The following is a 24605-nucleotide window of genomic DNA, read 5'->3' on the forward strand; positions in this document are numbered from 1 at the left end:
AATATGCTATTCTGTTATTTTTGGTCGCTACATTAAGATAACATTAACCTTACTGTATATAGATTGATGCTGGATTTCTTGGAAATTGTGTTAATTACATGTTTCTCTAGTTAAGCCTTATTTCTTCTAGCCACTCACTTCATAGGACCGAGAAAAATAAGTATTACTGTGAATTCAAGGACCATCTTTGGGATATAAATATAACATGATTTGGTAAGGCTCCCCAGCCATAATATTTTCTAATGCACTTTTCTACAGGTAGTCAAACATTTTCTTTTTTAAACCATAAGGTTAGTGGATGGGATACACGGTGCTGCAGTCCAACAGTGACATTTAACTTGAAGGCCTTGTGTACAATTTGTGCACAACACTAGGGGCTTAGAAGTAAGGTTAAATATGCCAAAATAAAATCAATCAATTTCATCATATTGAAAATAGGAGCACAGGCTCATCTTAACTGTGAGGCATGTTTCCAGCTTTCCTGGAAGGTGGCGGTGTTGAGGGAGCAGTTGATATCCCCGAGATGGGGTGCTATGATGGAGTCAGCCTTGTTGAAGATGTGGTGGGGGCATGGGTCGGTTGGTGATCCGGAGTGTATGGAGTTCATCAAGCGGATGGTGTCTTCGGTGCTGATCGGGTTCCAGGTGCAAAGGGTGGTGGTGGGGGGCTTCAGTTCAGTAGTAAGGGGGGTGGACTGGTCGCCGAAGATGTTATGTATGTCAGCGATTTTGCTGTGGAATGATGCTTGTGAGTCGCAGAGGTCTTGAGAGGGAGTGATGTCGTTGGAGACGGCGCTGGGATTGGTAAACTCTTTGACGATGCTGAAGAGTTCCTTGCTGTTGTGGGCGTTGTTGTCGATTCGATCCTTGAAAGCTGATATCTTGGAGGATCGGATCAGCTGGTGGTCTTTGCGGGTGGCGTCCTTGAGGGCGGTCATGTTGTCTGTGGTTGGGTTTTTTCGCCACGTTTTCTCGAGGATGCAGCAGTTCTTTTTGGAGTTCTTGAGGTCGTCATTGAACCAGGAGGCTTTTTTGCTACCTTTGTTGTTGTGATGGTTTTTCAGGGGTGCTAATTCGTCAGCGCAGTGGGTGATCCATTGTGCGAGATTGACGGCTGCTTGATTTGGGTCCGATGATTTGGCGGGAGGGTTTTGGTTTAGCGATGTGGTGAGTTGGTCGGTGGTAATTATGTTCCAGTTTCTGCAGGGGACTTGTTGTGGGTGGTGGTGGGTCGTGGTCTTTCTAAAGTTGAAGTGGACACAGCTGTGGTCTGTCCAGTGGAGTCCTGTGGCGTGGTTGAAGGAAACGTGCTTGCTGGAGGAGACGATTGGGTCCAGCGTGTGTCCGGCGTGGTGGGTGGGGGTGTTTACCAGTTGTTTGAGTCCGAGATTAGCGAGGTTGTCCAGAAGGGTGGTGGTGTTGCTGTCGTTGTTCTTCTACAGGTGGAAGTTGAGGTCCCCTCGGAGAATGTAGTCCTCGGAGGTGAGGGCGAGTGGGCTGATAAAGTCGGTGATGTCTTCGCTGAATTGTGTGCGGGGTCCTGGTGGTCTGTAGATGAGGGTGCCTCTAAGTGTGGTCTTGGGGTCGGTGTGTATCTGGAAGTGAAGGTGTTCGGCAGCTGTGAGGGTGTCGTCGGAGCTGGTCGTGATGCGGATGGTGTTCCTGTGGACGATGGCGATGCCTCCTCCTGTTTGGTTGATGCGGTCCTTTCGGATGATCTTGTATCCGTCCGGGATGGCTACGGCGATGTCGGGCACTGATGAGGCGTCCATCCAGGTTTCTGTAAGAAAGGCGGCGTCCGGTGATGTGGTGTTGAGTAGGTTCCATAGTTCAATGGCGTGTTTGGGGACCGAGCGCGTGTTGAGCAGGATCCACTATAGGTGGTTTTTGTTTGGGCAATGTTTGGCGGTAGTGGTTGCAGTGTGGGTCCTGATGCAGCAGAACTTTCAGGATTGGCAGGTGAAGGGTCCATGGGTGCGTCCTGGGGCGGCTTAGTGGCAGTCGGGGAGTCGGCCGGTGTTAAGTGCAGAGAGGGTTGCGACATCGTACGTTAGGCGGGTGGAGTGGTATTTGCGGGGGCCAGGGGGTCTTGCGCTAGGCGCGGTCAAGGCGCGGATGGACGTACACGGTCTTACCTTTGGCGCGCCTTCGGCGCGCTTAGGGCGCGCCCGCTGCGCGTGAACGCTGCGCGTAAATGCATCTGTCATAAGTAGCTAGTGGCGGGGGGCGGAGCGAAGGAGGAGCAGCTGGGAGGCGGGAGCGGGGTGGCGAGTGGGGAGGGGATCGTACGGCGATGCTGTATATAATAAGACAGGTGCTAATTTCGAGCTACATGTAATGGCAGCGGGGCCAGAGCCTTCAACGACTCCAGGATACTGACAGTCTAAAGAGATATTTTTTGTTCACAAACCCAGGTCTACCTCCAGGCGGATAGCAGCACTCTCCGACCCGCTTCATTACACCACTACCCCATGCCAGCCATGAAGCTGTGGGGGACCAGCCGACCTCCACCTCATCGTAATGGATTGCTTAGTCAGGAGTAGAGGCAAGTCTATAAAGCGAAGTTGTTCTTTCTGCGCCTTATGGAGCCGCTTCAATCCCAAAAGGAATACTGCATGAGTACGCGGAATGGGGACACCAACCGTAGCTGATATCAGTGATAACAATTCTAACCAGTAAGACATAATCACGGTGCATTGACATAACATACATAGCAGGTTAGCATCTTATATTTTACATCTAGGACAGCAGTGCTGTGTGGCTGGGAAGATACGCTGTAGTCGGTGCAGGGTGAGATATGCCCTCTGCAAAAACATGTATTGAATGAAGTTGCATTTGACATTCCGTGGGATTCTCAAAGGGTATGCCAAGGACCTGCTCCAGTCCCCATACATCATGTCTGTACCCAAGTCTTCGGTGCATTTGTTGCTTAAAACATTCTGTGAAATTCTAGTTTGGTTAGTAATGCCTCTGTAAAGCCAGTTGGCGAGGTGTCGGCCATTCACTATCAGGTAGGTTATGAAGACCATTTCATGGTGGGGAGGTTTCTCCCTGTGGGGGGACCAATGTTTCTTTACATATTGCAGAAGTGTGGCATGTAGTAAATCTAATGCATCCGTGACTCCTTTGCTCCAGACAAAATTGTCGTGTTCCATAAATGTGCTGTTGTGAAATAGGTCTCCCACTCTAGCTAAACCGCCTTCCGCCCAGGGGAGCAGTCTCAGTTTAGTGAGGAGGCCATTTGGGGTCAGGATCCCAAGTAGTGGTATGGTGTCAGAGTAAGGGAGGCAGCCACGTGTGTAGTGTGTGGATTATTTCTAATAAATGAGCTGTGCGTAAAAGCAGCGAGCATCGGTCGGAATCTTAGCCTCTGGTAGGATCAGAGTATGAACCCGTCCGCGATCCACATCGGCAGGTGAATAATTTAATTTAATGTAAGTTACGCCCTGACAGCCAATCTGAGAGCCACTGTAACCTAGTCCCCTTTATCAGTGTCCAATTGCAGCTTATTCAGTCCTACTCTGCGGTGGCCACTTCCCCAAATCAAAACGGAAAGAGTGATGTTCATAGTTAAGCAGCAGGGTCTGGATCACAACCGGCAAATTGGTTAAGAAATACAGTAGCAAGGGGAGGGCTACCATTTTCGAAATTGCCACTCGGCCCATCTATGATAGCAGTAGGGAGGACCAGAAGGTTACATGTGAGTGTAGCGAGCGCATAGCCTTACCTAGGTTAACGTCAATGAGGTTTGGTGTTGAGCGATAAATCTGTATACCCAGATATTTTAAAGTATGTGCTGCGACTTTTAAAGAATGAGGGCCAAACTGAACCGTCTCTGGGCAATCCCCTTGCCGGGAAAAAAGGCATAATACATACTGACATTAATTCTGATGCCTGAAAGCAATGCAAAAGCATAAAAAATGCCTGTGGCCAGTGATAGAGAGGTGAGGTCTTAAGCATACAGAATGATGTCATCCGTGTATGCGGAGATAATGTGTGTTGTTTGGCCGATACGTATGGCCGGTTGTACAGCCGATAACCGTACCCTAAGGGCTAAGGCTCCAGGGCCAGCACAAACAACAGAGGAGACAGTGGGCAACCCTGCCGTGTGCCTTTTCAAACCGGGTACTCCTCCGAGATATGTCGCCCTCTACGGGCCCTTGCCGTGGGGTCCTTGTACAGGAGCCTGACTCACATTAAATAACACAGCGGGATGCCAAATAGTTCAAGTGCTGGGAATATGTAGTCCAATATGAGCATATCGAATGCCTGTCTCAGATCCAAGGTGATACAACCTGCGTGGGCTCTCTCCTTGGGGGTTGCAGTCATAACATGGTAAAACCTGCTGATGTTAAGTGAAGTGCACTGCACTGGTACAAACCCACATTGATCTGGTTGGATTAGGTTGTGTAAATATGGAAGTAGGCAGCCAGCCAGTACTTTACTGAATAGATTATAGTCTGTAGTGATTAGAGATAGTTGGGGGGAACTCTGAAAGATACATTGCCTGGCGTGCTGGTTTAAAGAGAGACATTAAGAGTGCCTGTCTCATGGTGGGTGGCAATGACCCCGAGAACAGCGCAGCATTACACAGTTTCTCTAGTTATGGCACCAGAGTACCTGCAAACGTGGCATTGAATTCGGACGGGAGGCCGTCCAGACCTGGGTCCTTGTTTTGAGGGAGGCTCCTGATGGCTGCCTTGATTTCGGACCTTGTGATAGTGCCAGATAGAGCGTCCTGCGCTGTTTTTTCAAATTGTGGGAACTGTGCGCCTGTTCAAAATGGCATCAAGGGGTCTTCCACCAATGGGGGGGGGGGCCTGGTACAAGTCTTGGCAATATTCACAAAATGCTGCATTTATATTCCATTGTGTATTCACGGTATCCCCAGCGCTAGTGGTTATCTCATGGATCGGGGGATGTGGGGGGTAATCTCTGAGAATACGTGCTAATAGCGGGCCAGCCTTATCAGCATCAGGCGGAGGACTGGCTGGAAACCTTCACCAATGTGGGGCCTCTGGACATGGCCACAACAACAAGGCTACCGAAACTGAAAGGCCCTTTTCGCAACTGGCGGAGAGAGCAACGGTATACGAGAATAAGGACACCGCCTTTGCCACTTGTGGGTCCACGCTCGGAGCTGACCCTGAGCGGACAGCAAGACACCATGCAGGCAGTTGCAGAGATCAGGGGTTCCCCGATGAAGAGAATGCATCTAAATCCAGCCAATGAGACATGTCGAGTGATGACTAACAGATATATGGCCTACAGAATTCGCAGGATTCAGTAGGAAAAGTGGATGTCAACCAGCAGACGGCGTACTTGATTGCATAAACGCTGCAAGCTCCTGTATTTGTATGGACTATGAATTGAGGTATTGGGGTGTATGTGTGGGGGAATGCTGTTGCTAGACGCGTAGACACCTGGGATGCACGCTGTTTCTAATCCACAGTATTTGCTCTGTGTTGAACACTGAAATACATGAGGGAACCGGTACGACTGAAACGTATATTTTGTTGCTGATTTGTGAAATATTCCTGATTTAACATATGAAGTTTGCCCCAACTATATTGTATTTTGCCTGCGCATGGGGAGCCCCTGAGACGCTAGAAACGAGGACTGTACTCTAAAGTATAGCAGTTTGCAGCGCACCACCCAGGATTGTTTTGACTGTTCTCAGATTGGGAGTTTGGAGGATTGCTGGTTACATTATCGGATTTTTGGAATTATTAAAGCATATATCTTTTTGTGAGACGTCAACTGTTAAGAGTAGATTCATACAGTGTACCATGCTGCGAGTCAGCGAGCAAAGACGGGTATGTAATGATGAGCTGTGTTTAATTAACACAGCTGTTGTGCTGCCACGTACACAATTTCACCTGATACGTTGGAGGGTTAATGTCTTCAGTTAAGATTGGTACATGGGGAAAAGCTTTGCGACCATCCGAGATGGCCGCGTGAGCTAAGAGCTCCCGAGACCCTTGCTGCCTCCTACATATATACTGAAACGAATCCGGATTATTCGGATGGAATATTGAAGTGCAGACCCGGCAGAGGCACTAGCTGCTTTCCAAAATCGATTTGGACATTGGGAACCTGAATTACACCCGATCGCAACTTTCTGGCCCACATGGGTGGAAGGGCATGGAGCTCAAGTGGCACCAATACCCAGGCAGTAGTTGAACAACAACGGCTAGCTGCAGTGGGATTGATGCCCCTGGTCAACTTTCGGTTTCGTTTTTGAGACCTCACTGGTGAGCGAGGGTGTTATCGACAGATTGATCATCGGCCTCCGCCGGGCGCTTCACTCTGCAGTGTATCTACCGCAAGTACTTGGTGCGGACCGGGAGAAACCCTTTCTCAAACTGAACATTTGAATTCTAGTGGGCTACGAAGTGCGGATATTGACACCAGGTCGCACAGTGCCATCCGGGGCACAGAACCCAATATGGCGGGCAAGCAAGGTGGAGACCGGCGGAAGACCAAGATCACCGGCAGGGGCAGTCTGACGCAGGCGGATAGTATCGAACGATTCACCCAGCCGAGGGGATCACCCGGTACCATCCCTAAAACTACCAGAGGGGCGAATGTGACTTTTGAAGACCCAGAGGAATTGACCCTCCAAGTCGTCATGGGCGCCATTGCTGGCATGAAAACTTCAATCGGACAACAATACGAGGCTCTGGCTTTAAAGTTGGATACCGTGGCTGTGGATGTCACCTTAATCAGGGCGGAGGTCTACAAAATGAACGAGAAGGTCAAATCCCTAGATTTGAAGACAGCCAGTCTCACTACCGACGTTTCTGACTTGAAAAAAGGGGGTCCGTAATTTGCAAACTGCCAACGAACAGTTCGCCCGCCGATTGGAGGATTCCGAAAGTCGTGCAAGGCGGAATAACATACGCATTATTGGTATTCCTGAAAAACCGGAAGAAACCGCAACGGATCTTTTTGTGGAAGATCTGGTCCTCAATCATCTCGCCCCAAAGGCTTGAGTAAATTCTTCGCGGTGGAACTGGCACACAGAGTGCCGGGCGGGAGGCCGAAGCCGGGTGCCCCACCAAGTCCTATTATCGCTAGGATTTTCAACTTCCGCGATAGAGACGCTATTTTGCAGGCCTCGAGAGTGGGTGGACCCGTCAAGTTTGAGAATACTACAGTGAGCTTCTACCCGGACGTCACTCAATCTGTCCAAAAACAACGATTGGGCTTTCAAGGAGTAAAAAGGCGGATGCGAGACATGGATTTGAAGTACGCTATGCTCTTCCCTGCACGGTTGCGGGTCGAATATGAGGACAAGGCCTTTTTCTTTGACCGCCCAGATGTGGTTAGTAACTGGCTTGACACTCTGCCCGTGAGAAGAGATCCGGCAGACTGCTCTGGGGGTACGGTAGACGGCGGATCGGCGCAAGAATAAAGAATATTGACTAGGTTCCCTGAACCATTGCATAGTGTACTGCTGGGGGTCGCATACCGTATGTATAAATGTGTTTTGCTGCTACTACGAGGTGGCGGGAGGGACAGGGACTCGTCCTCCTCTGGGTTTTCTTTTTGTAGACTAGTTAGTGAATGGGGCGACAGGCACACTGCAAGTTGGGGTGGCTGATGGGTCAGATGCAGGGGTGCAGGGAGGGGGGTAGATGCTTGGTTTTCTGGTTGGGGGGCGGGGGTTGGGTGTTGGGGTTTGATTTGGTTTTACACAAGGTGCCGTATCGTTTGCTTATTGTCTGCTGGTGGTGCGTCTTTCTCTGGGATGGGGTGGTGGTCACTATTGGGATGGGGGATAGGGGGTTGAGACTAATGTCATGGAACGTCAATGGTCTCGGGGACAGAATTAAAAGAGGGGTGTTTCTCCAACTACTCAAGAGAATGTCACCAGATGTGGTCCTGCTACAAGAGACACACCTTATAGAAAATTCCTGCTCAGCCATGAACAGACGAGGTTATCGTCTTGTCGCTCATTCGGGCTTCACCTCCGGGTCTCGGGGGTGGGGGTAATGATCAGAGCCTCCCTCCCCTTGGAAATTGACGAGGTGATTTATGATGACAGGGGACGTTATGCAGTAATAGTGGGCAGATGGGAGGGCAAGACCATACTTCTAATGTCTGTTAATGTCCCACCTGGTCTGCAATCGTCCACATTTGAAGATATCGGTAAAGTAATTCTGAATCTCCCGGAAGGATTCCTGATAGTGGGTGGTGACTTTAATTCGGTTGTTTGTGGGAGGGAAGATCGTTATCCACCTAGGGACCTGCCGGGATCAAAGGCTTGGCTGAGTAGGCTTATGGACACTTTGGGATTAGTAGATTGTTGGCGCTTGCTACACCCTGGGCAGACACAATACACCTTCCACTCCGGGGCACATGGCAGCCTCTCTAGGCTTGATTATGTACTGATGCCAGCGGCGCAGGCCATGATGGTTAAGGAGGTTAGACATCTGCCTCGTGGCATTTCAGATCACTACCCGCTACTCATGGTGTTGGATACTGGTGTTGGAGCAGAAGGGAGGTTAGCTCCCATAAACCCATGGTACCTCCGCAACCCTAGGACCCGTGCAGCATTGGTTAAGTCTATAGAGCACTATTTACTTGAAAACTTGGGGTCAGTGTCTTCTGCTGTTTACCTTTGGGAGACTTTCAAAACAGTTATCCGTGGGCAGGCTTTGTCGTTGATTTTCTGTACCAAGAGTAGTAAACATGAAGAAGTAATCCGACTTGAATCCGAAATAGACGAGTTGGAAGAAGATTTGGAACATGATGTTACTCAGGAGAAATTTCATGCTCTTAGTCTCAAACAGAGTGATTATAAAGCACTGGTCACTGACGCTGCCAGATCCATGAGTAGAGAGCAGCAGGGGCGTTTGTATGATGTTGGGGATAAGGCAGGTAAATTGATTGCATGGCTGGACAAGGAGAGAGCGAGTCGGGTGGTTCCGGTGATTGAAAGTCAGAGTGGTATGAGAGTTACTGACCCAGTGGAAATAGTGGAACGCTTCGCAGAATATTATCAGGGGGTTTATTCTCCCGTATCGGACAGACCCGAAGAGGACTCGCACTTGTTGTTGCGAGACATAGCTTTACCCCGCCTAGCTGACGAAGACAGGGAATTGATGGATGCTGTACTGACTGCTGATGATTGCGCTGGCGATCCGTTCAGTGCGTTCAGTCAGAGCGATGGGACAAAACGGCCTCCCCGTTGAACTTTACAAACTAAGACCCGACAAGATAGCGCTGTGAGAAGGTGGCCTGATATGCAGTGCTCACTATTCTAGTGAACACTATGTATCAGTCCAGCAACCCTTATTGATGATTGGTTGTAAGTCAACCTTATAGACCAGCTATCCTAGTAGCATGGATATGAGCAGTCTAAGGCTAAAGACTCGAGAGGGCGTGTTAAGCCAGCTGTTTACCACACATATACCCCTTGAATACCCAGTGAAAGGACACCACACAAGTGTTATGAAAATAAACAGTTATTTATTAAGAATCATAACAGCCCTGTACTCTTTATGAGGACAGGGTACTAAGCACAAACCAAAACTCTTACGAAAATACTTAAGTTAGCACAGTATATACAAATGCCCGAGGGGCACGGAAAACCATATACTCTGAAAGTGGAATGCGAAATTACTAGCAGGTAAGTACAGTACTAATAGGCTTAGGAATCGCTAGGACTTGACTATAGAATCTCCAGATTACTTCTAGGAGGCCTAGGGGACTCGGGTGCAGAGTGTGCACTCTCACGCGTGATGCGGGACAAAGTCTACGGTAGCTAGTAATTGCAAAGTTAGTGTTCTCGGGCGAACCCGACCTGGTAGGAGGAAAACGAAAGTGGATTCTGACCCTTGGATAGTGAGGCTATGCTGGGGCACCGAAATGCCGAAGTTACCTAGCCCAGGGGCTGCAGCTGCATAGGACTCAAAAGACGTCGGGAATCCTCGTAGACGGACCAGGAGCCTGGAAGAAAGAAGTTGCTGGCAGGCGACCAGTGAAGAAAGTTCGGTGGATCCAAGCCTGGATCGATGGAAGATGACACCTGAAAGCAGAGGGGACCAAGTTCGAGACTACTAGCCAGTAGTCAGTGGGCACCAGGAGGGCACCGGATGGTAGCCACCTCGACAAGGTGAGTGGGTGACGCTGGGATCGCAGATCTCACGGGCCAGGAGGCGTTGTCGGCGGCCAGGATGGAGGAGCGATCTGTCCCACGATGGATGAAGCTGTCGGCGTCGCTGGACCCAGGATTGGGCAACAAAGCCTTGGCAAATTCAAGCCCACGCGGTGGACTTAAAATGGCGTCTGGAGTGGACCAGGAGGGTCCGGGGTGCCTCTCTTGAAGAAGGAAGCAAGGGCCAGTCTGGAGCAACCAGACCAGCAGCAGTGATGTCGTCGGGCGTCGTGAAGAAGGCCACAAGCCAGCCGGCTAGTAGCCACACAGCGCGGTGAGCACGCAAAAGCAGAAGGGCCCCACGCAGATCGTGGAGATGCTGGAGGGCTGATCTTCGGTGCTGGAGCTGCTCAGGGTTGGGGCTTCTCGGACCCCAAAGCACTCACCAGTGGAAGACTCGGTGGGCTTGTTACAAAGAAGTCGTGCAGTCTTGGCGATCGTCGGTCCCTCGAGGTCTCGTCGCACCCACGGTTCTCAGCTTGGCTGTAGAGGTGAGTAGAGGTCAGAGGTGCCAGGGAAGCCGGGTCTCGTAGAGCTGGGTCGTCGGATTCGTGAAGAAGGACTTGCAGCAGACCGCAGTGTTCTTAGGATGGTGCCCGCTTGATGCAGGGTGACTACTTCTTAGCCACAAGGGAGAATCTTGAAGAAGGAAATCTTGAAGTCCTTTCGCAGAAAGTCGTGTCTTGATTCCAAAGATGATCTAATTTGAACAGGGGGCCCGCTCCCATCTTTATACTAAAAAAAGGGGGCTGACCCGGTGACTAGGTCCTGCCTATGGGTGGGACTAGGAGGGGGGTGGTTACACCCCTCTGCCATGCCGGACTTTCCCCAGGCCAGGGGCTGGTGTGCCCCTGGAACTGGTTCTGACCGGCCTATGCGTAGTGAGCACCGGGGTGCCACTCAGCAGTCACCTTCCTGAAAAGCCCTGACTACCCAGGATACACAAAACCATGTCTGGGACGGTGCTAGCACCGCCCCGGACAGGAAACCCTTTGTCCAAGCCTCCCTCGCTGGAAGGACTCCCAGCAGCAGGAGGTCAGACTCGTGTCTGTGGTGGCAGCATCCATTTTGTGGAGCTGAGGCTTCAGTTAACTTTAACCGGGGTTCACAGTTACATACATCTCGTGTCCCTCTAGAAGGGTGGAATGCTAACCCCGTCGCCAGAATTGGCGAGGGGTTAGTATTCCAATTCGTATGACACCTTACTCGACATGTTTTGATAAAGCAATACCAAAGTTAGCATTTAAGCGCGAGGATTATAATGCACTTAAAGTATATGGTATGCGATATCATGGAACAGCTATTAGGACTTGGTTCCGCAAGCTGCAGACAGGCTCAGCTCATGCCAGAGCACCATCTCACACGATTCCAAGCACTCTGCCTTCAGGATTGTCAAGGCCTGCCATAGGAGTGACTGATGGGAATCTGTGTGTCCATTTTAGGGTTAGGTATAGGTATACTATACCTACAGCAAAGGGTGATTACACGACTTTGCCCCAGCTGTCATGCAGCCAGTTGTGTCAAATTTAGGAGGCCAGCCAGGGGTGGCATAATACATGCTGCAGCCCCTGGCAGCCCTGGGTACACCCATGCCCTGAGTTACAGGGTCTGATAGGGTGGCCCAGTACCAATTGGAAATGCACCTAGGGTACATGGAATCCATTTTACAGAGAGAGCAGTAGGCCTGGGGTCCTGATTGGCAGGGCCCCAGGTCGACTATGTCAAAAACCAGCTAAAACACAGGGCAAAAAGTTGGGGGCAACCATAGTCAGGAGGTACCTTCCTACAAGCGCCATATCGCCGGGCTATGTTTCTTGAATCGCGTGATGCGGGCCTCCTCCCCCGTGATCAAAGGCTCGCAACCATTGTAGTTATCCACAAAGAGGGAAAGCCGCGAGAACATTGTACATCCTATAGGCCCATTTCACTTTTGAACGCCGAGCCTAAGATTCTGGCTAAGGTTCTGGCGAATCGCCTGATAAGTCATTGGTGATTTAGTCCATCCTGATGAGTCCGGCTTTATTCCACATCGCAATACCACACTCAACCTGCGGCGTCTCCATGGAGTCCTCGCGAGAGTGGCGTCCATACGTGAGCCGGCCATCTTGGCATCCCTGGATGCAACGATGGCCTTCAATACGGTGGAGTGGCCATACCTTTGGGCCGCGCTCGCAAAGTTTAGTTTCGGCCCGGGATTTATCAGATGGGTAAAACTGTTATACGAGGAGCCGCTGGCCCAGGTAGTGGTGAATGGCAAAGTCTCTGGCCCCTTTGTGCTGGGGAGAGGCATGCGACAGGGATGCCCGTTGTCCCCTCTCCTCTTTGCTCTGGCATTGGAACCGCTCGCTGCCTGGCTGCGTTGGCAGCCCTCGATGAGGGGTATCAGCTGGACCCCGGAGTTTGAGGATCGCATTTCGCTCTAAGCTGACATCCTTTTATATCTTTGTAAATCACCCCCTAGCAGTGTCTGGGAGAACTATGGCCTCCTTAGTCATAGTGCATGTCAGGCATTGTTGGCATGTGTAAGAGGGGGACAGGTTTGCTATGAAACAAATGACTTATTTAGTGGAATGAGAATTTGTGGATGATTGTGTAAGAATTGGAAATGCATGGGGCTAGTGGCAGACTGTAAAATAGGAAGGGATATTTGTATTTAAAGCATATAAGATAGAACAAGTGTTTGTACCAGCAATAGTCCGAAAACACCATGGAAATAGAGGAAGGACCGACATCATTATTCTATGACATACATGCTTTTGGCTGGGGAAATTTCAGCAGAATAGATGGCTCACTGTTAATTCACAGGGGCTTTGAGTGAGTTTTGACCAGAGTTCAAACCCCAGCTGGGGAAAATCGTTTTTTTTTTTTTTTAAATTTAATTTCCTAATTCCACAAATGAAAGCTGTGCCTTTGTAAATCACCCCCTAGCAGTATCTGGGAGAACTATGGCCTCCTTAGTCATAGTGCATGTCAACCATTGATGGCATGCTGTGTGGCATGTGGATAGGGGGGACCGGTTTGCTATGAAAGAAATCACTTTTTTAGTGGAATGAGAATTTGGGCTTGATTGTGTAACAATAATAAATGCATGGGGCTAGTGGCAGACTGTATGAAAGGAAGGGCTATTTGTATTTAAAGAATGTAAATCGAGAGAAGATTTCTGGTATCTAAAGTCCAAAGACAATAGAAATAGAGGAAGGACCGGCATCATTATTTTATGACATACATGCCTTTGGCTGGGGAACTTTCAGCAGAGTAGATGGCTCACAGTTAATTCACAGGGGCTTTGAGTGAGTTCTGACCAGGGTTCAAACCCCAGCTGGGGAAAATCGTTTTTTTTTTTTTTTTATTGTATTTCTAAATTCCACAAATGAAAGCTGTGCCTTTGTAAATCACCCCCTAGCAGTATCTGGGAGAACTATGGCCTCCTTAGTCATAGTGCATGTCAGCCAATGATGGCATGCTGTGTGGCATGTGGATAGGGGGGGACAGGTTTGCTATGAAAGAAATCACTTATTTAGTGGAATGAGAATTTGGGGATGATTGTGTAACAATAATAAATGCATGGGGCTAGTGGCAGACTGTATGAAAGGAAGGGCTATTTGTATTTAAAGAATGTAAATCGAGAGAAGATTTCTGATATATAAAGTCCAAAGACAAGAGAAATAGAGGGAGGACCGACATCATTATTCTATGACATATATGCCTTTGGCTGGGGAAATTTCAGCAGAGTAGATGGCTCACTGTTAATTCACAGGGGATTTGAGTGTGTTTTGACCAGAGTTCAAACCCCAGATGTGGAAAATCATTTTTTTTTTTAATTTTATTTCTAAATTCCACAAATGAAAGATGTGCCTTTGTAAATCACCCCCTAGCAGTATCTGGGAGAACTATGGCCTCCTTAGTCATAGTGCATGTCAACCATTGATGGCATGCTGTGTGGCATGTGGATAGGGGGGACAGGTTTGCTATGAAAGAAATCACTTATTTAGTGGAATGAGAATTTGAGGATGATTGTGTAACAATAATAAATGCATGGGGCTAGTGGCAGACTGTATGAAAGGAAGGGCTATTTGTATTTAACCACTTGGATGCTATGCTTCTGGTGGCACTTCAATGTAATTTCCATTGAAATCAATGGAAACTCCATGACGAGTTACCCTTGTCATTAGCGCTGAAGGGGTTAAAGAATGTAAATCGCGAGAAGATTTCTGGTATCTAATGTCCAAAGACAATAGAAATAGAGGAAGGACCGACATCATTATTCTATGACATACATGCCTTTGGCTGGGGAACTTTCAGCAGAGTAGATGGCTCACTGTTAATTCACAGGGGCTTTGAGTGAGTTCTGACCAGGGTTCAAACCCCACCTCGGGAAATTATTTTTTAATATTATTTTTATTTTTTTAAACAATTTATTTATTTTAGCAGAGTGAAACATAGTCCTTTGGAAATGCTCAACTGATAATAATGAAAGACCAAGTAGAAAATCTATGGCATATGTCACATCAGATATGGAATATGCCACATGACAGAGTGACACGTGTCACATGCCAGACTTGGGCTCCACCCTTACTGAGAATAAAGTTAACTATATTCCTACGCCCCTTATGCCGGAAGCTCACTTGTCATTAGCCTGGTAACATTAATGCCCCTCTGCCTCCTCACCCCGTTTCAGGTCGCACCACCATCAGCGAGATATTTGTGCTATCCTCTTTTGTTAAAATGGGGACAGCTTCCTCACGGTTCTACACGTCCACCCCATTGATCTTGAGGAACCAAGACACCCGATTGCTGAGATTGCCGCTTGTTGCGACTGAAGTTTCAGTTCCCCAGCCAATCACTGGCTAGAGCCCAGTCTTGGGCTGCTAGCCAATCAGAGGCCTCAAAAGCGTATGCAGCTCCCTGCCAACCATTCTGATTGGCTGTGAGACCCAGAGTGTCCACAGCCTGTATCATGTACGCGATTTAATGGCTATTTGTCTGTGGGACAAAATAGACATTACATCTTCTTGCCCGTGGTAAAAATCAACATGGTTCGGGCGTCGGGCGATATGATTTCCCATTGCATTTAAGATTATATGGTATGGCTATATCATAGAACAGCTATAAGGACATGGTTCTGAAAGCTGCAGACAGGCTCAGCTCATGCTAAAGCCTCATCTCACATAAAACCAAGCACTCTGCTTTCAGGATTGTTAAGGCCTGCCATAGGAGTGACTTATAGGTCTATATGTGTCTATATGTAAAGTTAGGTATAGGGATACTACACTTAAGCAAGGGGTGATTACACGACCTTTCCCCAGCTGAGTGATCAGCCAGTTGTGTCGATGTGAATGGCCAGCCAGGGGTGGCATAATACATGCTGCAGCCCCTGGTAGGCCTTGGATGCACCTATGCCCTGGGTACCTATAGTACACTGTACAGGCGCTCATAAGGTGACCCAATGTCCTATTGGCGATGTACCTAAAGTACATGGAGTCCATTTTACAGTGAGAGCAGATAGCCTTGGGCCCTGATTAGCAGGATCCCAGGCCAACTAATTCGAAAACCAGCTAAACACTAGGCAAAAAATCTGGGGTAACCATAGTCCGGTATCCACCTTCCTACAAGTGCATTCAAATATGCCACATTAAAGCTAAACGCACATGAACAATTCTATGGCATTCTTAGGAAATATAGCCATAGATGACATCTGCAGAGCTGCAACATGGTCTACACCTTACACATTCACAAAACACTATTGTGTGGATGTGTTAGCAAGACAGCAAGCTAGTGTTGGCAAGGCAGTTTTACGTACACTATTTCAGACCACTTCAACAGCTTCAGGTTAGCCACTGCTTTTAGAGATAACTGCTATGTAGTCTATGCACAAGCATATGATCTACAGCTCCTATGCCTCAAACGGAAAATGCTACTTACCCAGTATGCATTTGTTCTTGGCATATGGAGCTTTAGAGTCACAGGCGCCCACCCGCCTCCCCGGGTACCTTTACCTGTTGCAGTTCAATCTAAGGATGGAGTTGATGCCCATGCGCACTATCACCGAAAGAAGGAGTCACCTACCTCGTGACTGGAAAGACTTCTTCGAACACAAACAAAGTGCAAACATCCGGACCCAACACTGGAAGGCGATCTATGCACATGCACACGACTCTACAGTTCTATATGCCAAGAACAGATGCATACTGGGTGTGTAGCATTTTCCTTTCTTCCATAGGGTAACATTGACTGTTTTTCTTGGAAAAGGTTCTAAGTGTGGAGTTTGAAAACCTAAAGTAATTCTTTAAAATGGTACTAACTAACTAAAACGATTTTACTTATCTGTTTACAAGAAATGTCCCTGTGTAGTATTCAGGTATATTACACTGTGTAAGATATGTAATCTCAAAAGTAACTTGCCTGTAATTTGACTCAAAATCCTACACAAAGTATATGTATTTTATTCTAAAAAGTGTTGCATTATCCGTAACACTACTGTAATCAAATAAAAGTACATTTACAATTGCAATCCAAACTGTTACAATCTGTATATTTACTGCAAAGTACTTATCACTTACATGTGCCAGGCTTGCTTGGTTCTAGGAAAATAACATAACCAAAAGAATATTTTTATACAAAAACAATTGGTCTGAAGTTCAGTCTGAGTGTGTGAATAGTGTACAACAACTGAGTGTGTACAACAAATGCTTAACACTGTCCTCTGATAAAGCCTTACTGCCCTCTGATAAAGCCTTACTGCCCGACCAGATTACCGCAAATGGAGAGTAAGGTACTTTCTAACTTTACCTCTGCCTACCTTTGGGGTTCCACTGGACTCTGTGCACACCATACCTCACTTTGTTATACTATATACAGAGCCAGCTTCCTACATCCATTGCTTGGACCAAAAAGAGCACAGATATTTTACTTCGAATGCACCAAAGAGCACTGGGTAGAAGCTCAGCACTTTGTGGGATTCACGAGGGTGAAAAAGGCAATGCCATGCAGAAGACCACCATCTCAATTTGGATGGTACTCTGCATCAAGGACTGCTACGTATTAGTCAAAATGCGTCCGCCACAAAGTCTGCACGCCCATTCTACCAGTGGAAAAGCTGGTACTCCTGCATTGGCTTTCGTAATTCCTGTCCTGGACATCTGCCCATCAGCTACTTGGGTGTCACTCCATATGTTCATGAAGTACTACTGTCTGGACAGCCTGGTTCCTCGAGAAGGGCATTCGACCCTACAGGACTATGTGTAAGCCAATTCACAGACCCACCTCCTAATTGGTACTGCTTTGGTGTCTATTCAAAAGGTGAGGAATCTGCAGCTAGAAGTCTGTATCAGAAGAGCAAGTTACAAACCTTCTTTCTGGTAGAGAGACTATCTAACCACAAGTTCTTCACTGGCCCTCCCTTCCTTCCCGTTTTGTGGTCAAAGCCAATTTGATGTTGGGGTTCTGCCTTTTGGGGCATGGATAGCCTCAAAACCTACAGATGTCAGGGTGTGGAAGTGTTGCCTATAAAGGACTGCAAAACATTTTCTGGATCAGAACAATGTCAGTGTGGAGTCCAAAGGCACTAACTACCGGCTCACACAGTTACTACTCAAAAGTTTCCAGATCTGGGGAATATTTAAAATGTGCAGCTAGAGTCTCTACCAGAAAGTGTGTTACCAACGTATGTAAATTGTTCTTTTTGAATTTTCACCATTTTACAACAGTTACTGATTTAGGAGACATTTCTATATTGGCATTAGTTTTTGTTAACCTCACTTAAAAAATACATCTGAAAGACACACAATAGTGATAGATTCCTTACCTTTGAATATCCCCAGGCATCAGACTGGATTGGGAAAGGTTTCCGTCAGCAGTACTCCTGCGTGTTGGAAGGTGGTGTCGTATGGCTCCGCTTCTCTCGCTGGCGTCGTAGGCCCCGAGATGAAGTCACAGAGGCTATTTAGGCTCCAACCATGCACGCTGACGTCAGTTCTTTCTTTTTCCGCGCCAGCAAGCGCAGATCCAGTTAGAGCACGTACCCTAGTCACTTTTTGACTATCCTTTTCAGACTTTTTGTCTTCTCCTTTTGAATCTTTGACTCCTGGTGCATGGGGATGCCTGTGGGGCCTGTCGCTGCACAATGTTGGTGGCGGAACCCCATGGCTTCCGTCTCTTCTGTCTGAAGCGCGACTATGACTCCCGGTCATGTTCCGACTGTACGGCCATGGCTCCGAAGGCCTTACGGGAGCTGTCCCGTACACTGCTAGAGGCCTGGCAGTCATTTCCCCGCTGGTCTCTGGACGTGGACGAGGGGACGGGTTCCCACCCCCGTGGCTCCTGTGGAGCCTGTGAGTCCCGCGGCCTACCAGCCCTATCCGGGTCCGTCGGCGAGTCCTGCCCAGGTGCAAAATTTTCTTGCAGCCATGGGCCGCCTGTTCAGGTCTGGGGCTCCCTCCGGCGCACCTTCAGGCCTTGAGGGCCCTCCCTTGCAGCCGGCGGCTGCGGCTCCGGTGCTGCAGCAACCTCCGCCGGTGGCTCGACCCCGGCACCGCAATGGGTTCTGTTTGTTCCGCCACTGCCTTTGCCCGGGTTTCCGGACAATTTTGCCCCTAGTTGGGACCCTAATTGGGACATGGAGCCGGTCTGATGCCGTCCTGGTGCCAATTTGTATTCCCCGGTCCCTCCCCTACCTGCGCAGCCTGTTCCACTGGCAGTGGAGGAAGGGGACGACCCAAAGGGGGTCTGAGGACCATCTTGCATGGCAGTGCGGGTCGGAACCGGAATGCACAGAAGAGCTAAAGGATGCCGGTGGCCTTGACCTCTCCTCTGAACCTTGTTTTCTTTCTCCCCCTGCTGTGGCCATGGAGGAGGGGGCGACATACACTGTGGTGCTCCGTAGACTAGTTAAGGCACTTGACCTGCCTACAGTGACCCTCAAGACTAATCTTCTCACTGAAGTACTTCAGCCGGCGGCAAGCTCTTTGGAGCCCCTGCTGCTGTTCAATGAGGCCTTAACGGACTTCTTGATGGGCACCTGGTCTAGACCAGCCACGGGGTTCCCATGGATAAAAACGAAGCCATGCGCCATCGCCCGGCCCCGGGTGACCCTGCTTTTATGCCTACCCACACAACCCCGGAGAGCCTGGTCATCCAGGCTTCAGCTTCCCAGAGCGCATTCCCTACTGCTCTGCCGGATAAGGAATCCAAAAAGCTGGAACAGTTCGGCAAGAAACTGTTTTCATCTGCCAGCTTAGGGCTGCGGTCGGTGAACACCGAATGCCTCTTGGGCCGGTATTCCCATGCGGTATGGGACACGGTTGCGCAGGTGCTGCCTCAGTGTCCAAAGGAGGCGTCGACAGTCCTTTCCCAGGCTGTTGCTGAGGGGAAAGATGCAGCAAAGTTCGCCATCAGGTGTGGACTGGACACAGCGGACTCACTGGTTAGGGCGATTTCCACGACAGTGGCCCTTCGTCGCCACGCCTGGTAGCGGTACACTGATTGTTCAAGGGATGTACAAAGTTCTCTTAAGGACATGCCCTTTGATGGCACTCGCCTGTTTGGCGATAAGGCAGATAGTACGCTAGAGCGTTTTAAGGACTCCTTGGGCTACAGCCAAGTCTTTAGGTCTTTCCACCACGCGCCCAGCCACGTCTGCTTTTCATTTCTTTCGTGGCCACGGAAGGGGCACCCCGACACGTTCGTTCAGCCACAAGCCTGCGCAGAACTAACCTCAGCGCGCCCGCAGACATGGTTCCTGCCGCAGCGGGACAAGGGGCCAGCGTGTGGGTCAGTCCACCTCCTCTCCCGCAGCATCCGTCTCAAAGCCTTCTGAGCTTTGGGGCGCACCCCATGCCAGTGGGCAGCAGGATTCGCCATCACCTTCCCCACTGGCGTTCCATTATCTCGGACAGGTGGGTGTTGCAACTCATCCGAAGGAGCTACTCCCTCTACTTCGAGACTGCCCCTCCAACCATGCCAACTCAGTACCACCACGTGTCGGGTGGCTGTTTTACCCTTCTCCAGCAGGCAATCACGGCCCTCTTGGCCAAGGTGGCCATTGAGCTCTTTCCTGTGCCAGAAGTAGGACATGGTTGTTATTCCCACTACTTTCTGGTCCCCAAGAAGGAGAAAGGGGACCTGCATTCCATCTTGGACCTCAGGAACGTCAACCGCTTCATCCGGAAGGGGAAGTTCAAGATGTTGACTCTAGCTCAGGTCTTGACTGCCCTCGACCCTGGAGACTGGATGGTAGCCTTGGCCTTGGAGGACGCATATTTTCATATCCCCGTCCTGCAGGCCCAACGGCGTTACCTGCGGTTCATGGTAGGCTAAGAGCACTTTCAATTTGCTGTGCTCCCCTTCGACCTTACCAGTGCCCCTCAGGTGTTCACGAAAGTGATGGCGGTGCTCGTAGCTCATCTGCGCAGATCAGGGGTTCCAGTCTTGCCCTATCTCGACGACTGGTTGTTGAAGGCGGGCTCGCCCCAGGCAGTTGTCTCCCACCTCCAGACTGCAGCCGACCACCTGCATTTGCTGGGGTTCTTCATCAACATGCCGAAGTTGCACCGGAGTCCCTCCCAGAAGCTTCCCTTCATCGGAGCGGATCTGGATTCAACGCTTTTTCGGGTTTATCCTCCTGAGGAGAGAGTCCTGGATATTCAGGCTATGATTCCGATCTTTCAGCCTCTATCTGGGGTTTGTCAGGATGACCCTCCGGCTCCTGGGCCTCATGGCCTCCTATATCCTGCTAGTGCAGCATGCCAGATGGCATATGTGGGCTCTGCAGTGGGACCTGAAGTTCAAGTGGGCACAGGATCCAGTCTGACACCTGGGGATATTCTAAGGTAAGGAATCTATCACGAACTAATGTCTCTTACAGATAAATCGTTACAGAAGTAGTAACTTGTGCTTTACTTTGGCGTTCATATATGCTTCTGTAGTATGCCCTGTAGTGTTATAATTTGCTGTCTTTTCAATCTTTATCCATACAGGACTGCCTTATCCCTCTTTACAGTGAGGCTTTGCGTTCATGGAAACAACATGACGTGCGACCTTGGATCCATGCTCTGAGATACACTGTGTATCAGAATGAATTGGCTGAAAAAATCAAAGGTACTAAACAATTTTGTGACACTTAAAATGATTATCATTTTCCTCACTCAAATAATATATATTTTTTTTATTACTTTTAAAAATACATACACCACTTCCAGACCCAAAGAAACAAGTAAACCATTGGTCCTAATCACGCTCCATATCTGTTATTTATGTTGATGCATCTTCAGAGTTCACAAATTCTTACGTGATTGTAATACCTTGCCTGAGATCTTGAGCAAGAGGTGGTCATTAACTTTATTTAGCAATACCAAACTGTTTTTGGAGATTCCTACTTTTAGAAGGATAAACCCCTTGGTCTTTCATTCTCTGCTTGTGAACCCAAAGTTAGGAATACTATCCCTCCCTTGTTCTGTACCATCAGTACTTACCCTCTTTCTGATCAGGGCTAAATCTGTTCATTGCCAGTAACCGCTTCCTTTCCTCCTGCTTTTACTATTGCCTACTTTACTCTGGCTCTACTTGAAAACCTGATCACCTTGCTATCACATCATCTGCAATGATCGTTTGGTTTCGCCTGTCGAAAGCTGCGCACTGCGCAGCTTTTCGCACAGGCGAAATCTTATGTCTACAATATGTGTGTGTTGTCCCGCCCCTCTGTTCCATTGGCTAGCTCCATAAATGGAGGCTAGCCATTGGAACAGAGATCTGTCCGTCAATGCCGGAGCAGATTCGTCGGCGTTCCCGAGAATTTTAGGCTTTTGCCCACGTCATGCGGCTGTGGGCGTGTTTTTATTTTTTTTTTAAAGCTTTGTTTTCGCCATTTCGGAAGTGTCCTTTGCAGGGGTGGGTTGCGCAATGTCCCGCTGTCCGTTCCCGCCCCCCCTCCCGCTGTCCGTGTGCCCGTTCCTGCCTGTCAGCAACCTCTGTAAGAATGGTCCAACAGGAAGCTGTAGCTAAATCGCTTATCTGTGAAGGGGTGAGAAGTACACACCATCCCAATAGCCCTTCCATCTGGAGGGCATGGAAGTGAGTTTGTGCTTGGAAGCAGTTGAAACCCCAAAATCGCATTACTGCCAGAAATTAGCTTTAAATAAATGTTTACATATTGGAAAACGGTTTATAACTGGGTTCAAACAAGTTTGAGCTGCCAGTTAGTATAATTTTGAAGCCACGTACTCAATTTTGAACCCTACACGTGACATAAGTTTAAAAAACCAAGCCAAAGTATGTTGCCATTTTTTTGTAAAATTTCAGATTTTTGAAACTTACATTAGAGTGTCGAGGCCACACAGTAGAAAAAAAAGTGCACACTTTAGTTATACCTTCATATACCTACTATAAAAAATATCGCGGGTAGCGGTAATCAGCAGTGATGGGTAAGAGCACTTCAGTAATGCGGAGGTGGTATGATGGGGGGCGGCACGTGATGGGGGACGCGTTTCACGCAAGATGGACCATTATCGCAAGGCAGGAGTTTCCGTTACATGCTGGTGAATTTTGTACAGAGCGAGACATTGTATAGCCCAGGAAACATTAGTTTGTAGCAGGGAGCACTGTCCTTTTCCGCTATAATATGGTAGAAGTGTTTACCTGCAGCCTGTAACTCCTCCTGCTCCATAACTCCGTCGGGCTCAGCGAGCACCAGAAAAGAGCGACACCTTCCACACCTTTATAGCCTTTGGTGGGTGGGCGGGGCGAGTCATTGCACTAAAAGCCGGCCCGAGGACAAGTTATGTATTGTGGAAGAGGCGTGGTCCTGGATGCTAATAACACGATAAATGCCTTAAGGCATTTAGACGACTCTGGAGCACGTCTATTGGCCAAGGGGGCGGGGGACAAGAAAAACCGGAGCCCCCAGGCTCTTACCTTTACAGATCCGACTGCCTGGGATACATTGAATTTGAAAAGCATCCACCTGAAGATAGGCAATGGAAACAGTGAAAGGACTCGGCGGTGTACACCCAGAGAAATAAAAGAAGGAAAATAGGGCTCGAGCACCAGTTCTGCTAGAGAGCCGTGGGGTTTTTGAGCTCATTGAGTATTCCAAGTCTGCGGAGCATGCTGACCAACGAAACCGGTTTCAACTAGAGAGAGCACTCTTTATTGTACAGATTGATGAATTTGTGGCCGAAAATAAACACATATTGTCAGTGCTGCGGCAACCAAAAATAGACCTAGAGGAGTCACTCAAGTTAACAAGGCAAATGTTGTTCAGTCTGCAAAAGTCGTTTTAAGTCGTGGAAATCAGTAATATTTTTAGGTTTCGGCAGCGTTCAAGCAGGCGAAATCTTTTGTTAGAACGGTTGTTGGCTTTGCACTGCCTCTCTCTTCCATTGGCTAGCTCCATAAATGGAGGCTAGCCATTGGAAGAGAGATCTGTCCGTCATTGTAAGAGGCGATTTGTGGACGTTCCAGCGATTTTTTTTTTTTTTTTTTTTTTTTTTTTTTTTTTTTTTTTTTTTTTTCTTTTCATCCTGCCCCTTTTTTGCCGTCACGAAGAGGTGGGTCCATTGTGGGTGTTTCCTTTTTTCTCTTCTGGTTGTTTGCGGCCGCCATTTTTTTCTAGGAGCTAGGGCGAGCGGGTGGGTTCACGTAATGCTCCTTTCTCGTCCGGAACCTCCTGCAGCCTCTCCCTGCCCTGCCAGAGCCGAGGACACGCAGCGCGGCATTTCTCCCCGTTCCTTCCACCCCCCTCCCAGTCCGATGCCTTCTCGCTGACCACGCAGCCGCGGCATTTCTCCCCGTTCCTTCCAGTCTTGGAGCTGTGAACACTGCAGCCCTGGAGCTGAGAGGAGCTGTGAGAGTCACACTGCAGTCCTGGAGCTGTGAGAGTCACGCTGCAGTCCTAGAGCGGTCGGGTGGAGATGTCTTGACCTACGACCGCCAGTCCATCGTTACACGTTCGTAGCAACGTTTCCCTATCAAGTGTGGTGCACGTGTATAGCGCTGCCTTGAAGTGCTTACGGATCTGGGCGCCCATAATGGACTGGAGTCAGAGGGGTCATGTTACCCGCGAGGGGATCCTGGCGCTGAGACAAGCATTTTGTTTGTTTAGTGACGAGTCATATGTGATGTGATAATCTCTGTGCGTGCCCCCTAATCCCCCCATCCTGAAGACCTCTGTGCGCAGTCTCCCCTCGGTTCCAGGTGGGCTGGACGCCAGCCAATGTCTACCTGCCCCATCAGCGCAGCCTTATGTGCACTGAGTGCTTGACTCTCACTCGGGCGTAGCGCCAAGTGTCAGACTGATGGCTGTAGGCGCTCTCTGAGCAGTGCCCCGTGTCTCCCATTGCACCGGGCCTTGGCCCAGCCCGGCCCTCGGTGGTCCAGTGGTGGGCAGGACGCGGCCTGCCGTGCCTCTCTGGGCATTCCTCCCGTCTCTCTGGCACAGTTGAAGCGCC

At 49.1% G+C, this 24605-nt stretch overlaps 1 protein-coding gene across 1 annotated transcript in view; it reads left to right on the forward strand.

Moving 5' to 3' along the window:
• Nucleotides 1-24605, forward strand: part of SMG1 (SMG1 nonsense mediated mRNA decay associated PI3K related kinase) — a 1828328-nt gene that overhangs the window by 780345 nt on the left and 1023378 nt on the right. The window contains exon 29 of the mRNA XM_086940872.1: nucleotides 21138-21258. Within this exon, the coding sequence (XP_086796998.1) occupies nucleotides 21138-21258 (121 nt within the window). The remainder of the gene's footprint in view (nucleotides 1-21137; nucleotides 21259-24605) is intronic.

Source organism: Lissotriton vulgaris, chromosome 10 (genome assembly GCF_964263255.1).
Source record: "Lissotriton vulgaris chromosome 10, aLisVul1.2, whole genome shotgun sequence".
NCBI lineage: Eukaryota > Metazoa > Chordata > Amphibia > Caudata > Salamandridae > Lissotriton > Lissotriton vulgaris.